The sequence below is a fragment of the Lontra canadensis genome, unplaced genomic scaffold (genome assembly GCF_010015895.1).
Source record: "Lontra canadensis isolate GAN:19392208 unplaced genomic scaffold, GSC_riverotter_1.0 scaffold3, whole genome shotgun sequence".
Lineage (NCBI taxonomy): Eukaryota > Metazoa > Chordata > Mammalia > Carnivora > Mustelidae > Lontra > Lontra canadensis.
In genome coordinates this window covers 22,417,645-22,423,644 of record NW_022630997.1, presented here as the reverse complement: position 1 = coordinate 22,423,644, position 6,000 = coordinate 22,417,645, and the positions used below count along the sequence as shown (strand labels likewise).

At 47.1% G+C, this 6,000-nt stretch overlaps 1 protein-coding gene across 5 annotated transcripts in view; it reads left to right on the top strand.

Moving 5' to 3' along the window:
• The first annotated feature begins 1,505 nt into the window (after positions 1–1,505).
• The window catches only part of TBC1D12 (TBC1 domain family member 12), a 100,815-nt gene continuing 96,320 nt past the window's right edge, over positions 1,506–6,000 (top strand). Inside the window, exon 1 of one of the 5 annotated variants that reach the window (XM_032836001.1) lies at positions 1,506–2,597. In XM_032836001.1, coding sequence (XP_032691892.1) covers positions 1,657–2,597 — 941 coding nt within the window. In that variant the 5' untranslated portion in view covers positions 1,506–1,656. Of the gene's footprint in view, positions 2,598–2,776; positions 2,954–6,000 lie in introns of those variants that run through there. The other 4 variants (XM_032836019.1, XM_032836011.1, XM_032836053.1 and 1 more) reach the window with 4 other exon arrangements.

The following is a 6,000-nucleotide window of genomic DNA, read 5'->3' as shown; positions in this document are numbered from 1 at the left end:
TACCATATATTCTTTGGAGAAATGTCTGTTCAAGTATTTACCCACTTTAAAATTGGGTTGTCTTGTTAAGTTGTAAGAGTTCTTTATATATTTTGGATACTACACTCTTATCAGATATATGATTTACAAATATTTCCTCTCTTCCTATATTGATTTTTCCACCTGTGTCCTGGAAGTCATTTCTTCTTCTGAAAAATCTTGGCAATAAATATATTGCTAACTGTGCCTCTGCCACTTAGTCCTTCCTAAGGCCTTCAGATATGCTCATTATAAAAGACACTTGTTTCTTAAAGTGGGTGCTGAATACATAAGTGCTCATTTTATTTACATATTTTCCTGTTACTCATATATAGGTTATATTCCTTCTTGCATATAGAAGAAAAAAATATAAAGGCTTGGCAATGGGCTTCCTCTCATTACTACCCCATTCTCCTATTTCTTTCCTCTCTTTTCATTGATATACTTCTAGAATGAGTGGCCAATATTCCCCCCTTCATTTTATCTACAGCTAATTCCTCTTTAATCCTTTGCAGTACAACTTCTTTGCCCATCTTGAAATAATAACACCTCTGATTCTCTGCCCCACCTCCGTCTTTATTCCTTCTTCCCAGGGTAAGTCACTAATGACTCACTTTGTTGCAATATGCAGATGACTCTTCAATCCGAGTCTCCAAACCGAAGCCCTAACCTAAATTTTAGAACTCTTAACTATATCCTGGACAGTCCCAGTCTTTCACTTTACCGGATATATTTCCCCTATTAATCAAGGTTTTTTTTTTTTTTGTTTTTGTTTTCTAATCCAAATCCCATTTCTTCAAACCACATTAGTTTCAGTCGCAAGAGTTTTGTAGTAATTGCTGGTTCCTCCCTCTTCAGTCGCTCCTTAAATCAGTTATCACGTCTTGTTTCTACTTTAAATGCCTTTCATTTCCACTCAGTGGCTATCACCCCCATTTTTATCCATTATCATGGGGTGCTGGAATTATTTCAACAGTCCCTCTCCGTCTGATTCCACTTCCTTTCCCTTCTTAAGTGATAATGGAAATTTTTAAGAAAAATGATGTTATGAAACGTGGGGCTAGATAAGAAAGATTCCTTTGGTAGTATCGTGGAAGATGAAGTGGAGAAGGGAGGGTGTTGACATGAAGCCGACTCCCTGAATTATGGCAATGGCAGTAGGGAAGATGTATGAAAAAGCGTAAAGTCCACTGGTGACCCATTGAAGCTGGCAGGACTTATATTTAATATCCTGTATTCTATTTCCATAAATTAAGTACGTCAAGTGAATTTTCCTTAGGGAGGCAAACCGGTGCCTGTTAAGAATTGTCTCTCTCGGAATGAGCCAACCAGCCTCCATCATCCAGATGGCGGATCCCAGATTGGCCGCCTGAGTGTCAGGGAGCGGCCTCTCTAGCTACTATCTCTATGGTTCGCGGAATCTCCAGGTCGCGGTTTGACCGGGCCGGCGTTTGCGCGTGCGCGAGCTCCGGCGCGTGCCCGCCCTCCCGCAACTGCCCAAAGCCCGGGGTGGGAGGGGTGGGTCTGGGAACGTTGCGGCGGTAGCCGCCGCGTCCCCAACCCTAGGGTTATTCCCGGGCCGAGCCTGTGCCAGCGACTCTTCCGTCGCCTCCTCGGGCGGCACTCACCCGGCCCTAGATGGTGGGTCCGGACGATGCCGGAGCCTGCTCGGGAAGAAACCCCAAGTTGCTCCCGGTGCCGGCGCCGGAGCCCGCGGGCCAGGACGGGAAGATGATCCGGGCCACCGGAGGCTTCGGCGGAGGCGTCGGCGCTGTGGAGCGGCCGGCGGAGGAGGAGGGGGAGGAAGAGGAGGAGACGCCGCCTCAGCAGCTCCTTCGGCGCTACCTCGCGGCGGCCGGGGGACAGCTGGAGCCGGGGCTGTGCTACTGTCCACTCCCCGCTGGCCAACCCCGCGCCCCCCCGTCCCCGGCAGCTCCGCACTCAGACGCCCGTCCGGGGGACTCGGGCTCCAAGCACCGAGGCGCGGAGGTGGCGGATGCCCGCACGCCGAGGCATAGAGGCATGACCAACGGGGACTCGGGCTTTCTGCCGGGCCAGGACTGTCGGGACCTGGAGGACGCTCGCGGGCTGGCCCGCGCGGGCGGTCGGGATCCGCGTCACCGCCGTCTCCGCCTTGAAGGGCCTGGCGACGAGGACGCGGACGGCGCGGACAACCCGTCCGACTGGGCCGCGCCGCTCGAAGACCCGCTACGGAGCTGCTGCCTAGCAGCGGCGGACCCTGACAAACCGCAGGGCGCGGGCAGCGGCTGGGAGGGCGGCCGGGCCAGCGACGGCGGCAGCAGCAGTGAAGACGTGGAGCGGCCGGGAGCAGGCGCTGGGGGTCCAGAGGAGGGCGCGTCCGCCGCCGCCTCGGCCGAGAGGACTAGCGGGGGCGCCGGCGTAGAGCCGCGCCCCGGCGTCTCGGACGTTCACGTGAACTCTCGGAACACGTTCGAGGTGAGCCGCGACCACCTGCCCCCCGCCGGGCCGCCGGTGCCCGCGCCCGTCGCGGAGCAGGGCGCCGCTGGGCCTTCGGCCCGGGCTCGACGGAGCGGCGGTTTCGCCGACTTCTTCGCCAGGTACAGCGCAAGCTGCGCCGGGGCTCGGGGCGGGCTCGGGGCCGGGGCGGAGGTCGAGGCCGGGAGTTGGCCGAGAGAGGCTTGGGGACCGCCTCCGTCCGGGCTCTTTGCTGGCGTCAGGACTTAGCTTTGATTTGTCACCGGGAGAAGAGGAACTGGGTCTGCACTGTGTTGCCTGTCAGAGAAGTTGCCAACTTTCTGGGGAGCGAATCTTTCTGTTCCTCTGTGGGCTGGAGGCTATACCTGCTCTTCACACCTGGTTTCCGCGTATTCAGGTCCTGGCAGTGTGCTAATGCCACAGCTGCAGTTTTGCCTCCTGCGGAAAAGCAGACAACCTACTACGAGGATTAGGGGTGGTGTGTGGGGTTGGGGGTGGGCGCGGCGGTATGTGTGTACGGGTGTGGTTGTGGAAGAGAAAGGGAAGTCATTTTGCAGACATGACTATTTGTGTGGAGTTTAAAACCCATTCAAGTGACTTGGGAATTCTTGAAATTAGAACTGATTGTGTTTCATAGTGTTTAACTGTTTCAGTGGCTTTTATTAAAATGCAGTCAGTTTCGGGTTTAGAATTTGATTCCGGCCCTTAAAGCCAAGTTACTATGGCGCTTTATCTCCAAAATCCCTTTTCTGTACTTCTGCCAAATAGGCCTACGCTTTTTTCAGCAACTTTCAGATTTTTGATGCCATTGTATTTGTGTTTTGTCCTGCTATTCTTGAAATTAAGTAATGGTGCTGGACATTGCAGATTTCAGAATAGGGTTTGATAGGGCTAAATTACTCATCCTAATGCACGTTAATGAAATGCCAATTTTCCTGGACTCTTCTTGCTTGATACGCTTTTTTTCCTTTTAATCTCCAGGCAAATTTCCCAACTTGTAAACTCTCCCCTTCAGAGTTCTCCCGTGCTTTTGTTTCCTTTTCAGGGATCTTGATAGAAATGAAACAAATTCTACAGCTCCAGTTTTAGAGGATTATACAATCTGTGTGCATTTTTGTAGACACAACAATTTTCTGATTGTAATTTTTTCTATTTTATTATCATTTATTTTCCCTTGTATGAATTTACAAAAATTTATAAAGTTGTTTACATGAAGATAGGGAAATCCTAATTCTGTCTTACTTGTAGGACAAAATATATAATAGTGAGATTTGTATTTGTGCCTATAGTTGCAAAAGTATACAAAAATATACTTAAAGCTTAGAGTGGTAGTATTTTAAAAGTTTGCAAGGTGAGCTAAGCTTATACATTTGTGAACTTTGGGTATATTTTGGTCATGTTTCCATGTCAGGTGTCAGGCAATTTTAGACCTGGAAGGGGCTTTGGAGATCGCTAATTCAATCACAGAATGCCTGCTCTGTGCCACCATTGGGAGCAGAGATGATTTGCACAGTAGAGTGCAGGCTAGCAGGTATTAAGTTTGAAGACAGATTCGTATATATGCATTGTAAATTATGAGCAATAACAAGGCAAATCTATTATAAGAGGTTTTTCATATTAACAGTAGGGTGGAATTTTGATATAATTTTTTTTCTTTAATCTGTAGACTAATAGGATTTCAGTTAATATAAGTAGCTGACATTTATATAGCCATATTAAGCATGTGTATCAGAGCACTGGATTTGAAGTCAGAAAATAGGTACCATGAAGTTAATTTCTCTAAGCCTCATTTTTCTTAATTGACATTTGAATGTCAAGATTCTAGGTGTCAGGTTGCTTCTTTGTATAAGATACTTGGAAAGGGGCACAGTCAAGAGGCACAATTTTTCTTTTAGCATTTAACCAAAACCTTACTTGGATTTGGAACACCTTAAAGACAGAGACTATGATATTCATCTCCGAGTCTACAGTACCTAGCAGTGGATATTGAGAACCTTGCTCAGTTCGTGTTGGATTGGCAACTTTCATAGATTCTTCCTCTTCACTATTCTCTAGGTTGTGTAATTTTATTTTTTGTTAGTAAGTCAACTTGGGGCTTGAGCTCCTGACCCTGAGATGAAGACCTGAGCTGAGATCAAGAGATCAACTGACTGAGCCACCCAGGTGCCCAGAGTAATTTTGAAGAAGTCTCCCATCCCTGGGTAGAATAATTAGAAATTTCCTTTGCCTTGACAACCTGTGAGGTTTTTTTTTTTGTCATTGTTGTTGTTGTTTTCCCTTCATGTGTACAATTGTCATTCTTTTTTTTTTAAGATTTTATTTATTTATTTGATAGAGATCACAAGTAGGCAGAGAGGCAGGCAGAGACAGAGAGGAAGGTAAGCAGGCTCCCTGCTGAGCAGAGAGTCGTTGTGGGCCTCGATCCCAGGACTCTGGGATCATGACCTGAGCCAAAGGCAGAGGCTTTAATCCACTGAGCCACCCAGGTGCCCCTACAATTGTCATTCTTAAGCCTGGAGCTCCAGATGTGGGATCCCTTTGGGGATATCTTGTTCTAGGACGTATTCTTGTTCTTGGGAGCAATCCCTCCTATAGCCACTTCATTTTTTAATGAGGAAGTTCACTGTCTACATAAGGTATTTTAGGTAGCTAATGGCAGAGCTGGAATTAGAAACCAGGATTCCTGATTTTCAGACCAGGTTAACATTTGATCACAATTTGCATTCACCCATGGCTTTTTTCTCTCCCACCTGATTGTCCTCCATCTTTCTTCTCTTTCTACTTCCTCTCTTTCTCTTAACCTGGCAAAAATCTATAATAGAAATACTTTTAAGGAATAGTTTCATGTTTGTTTTAACTTAAGTAGAGAGAGCAGAACATATTACAACTGTTTTATCTATTACTACAAAGTTATCTTCAGTTGAGACACATCATTGACAGAAACTTCATTGAGTAGGGTAGAAGTTCTGTAGGAGCTAAAGGAGTTTAGTCCAGGATGGTACTGCTCTCCATCTCCTACTTCCCGTCTTTTTCAGATGAAGTGAGTTCTTGTTCAGTCCCTGTTAGGGGCTTGCCTCAGCTTCACATGGGTATCCCTCTGTGAATGAATGGTGACTTGACTGTGGGAGCCCCAGAAGTAATATTCCCTTAGATCCTTGGTCTTTTCCTGTCCGTAAATGTTTAAAATGTTAGGTTAGGGAGCACCTGGGATGGCTCAGTCCTATGAGCTTGGACTCTTGGTTCTGCTCGTGATCTCAGGGTTGTGAGATCCAGCCCTGCATCTAGCTCCATGCTCATTGGGGAGTGTGCTTGAGATTCTCTCCCTCCCCCCCTGCCTCTCCACTGCTTGTGTATGCTCACTTGCTCTCTCTTTCTCTCCTTCTCTCTCTCTCAAATAAGTAAGTCTTTAAAAAAATAAAATGCTAGGTGGGTTCACTATTCCTGCTGTCACCAACTTAGCAGTAAGGAGGAGTTGAAAACTTAAAAAAATATATATCTTATGTTTCCAGGCTAGCTTTCATTCTT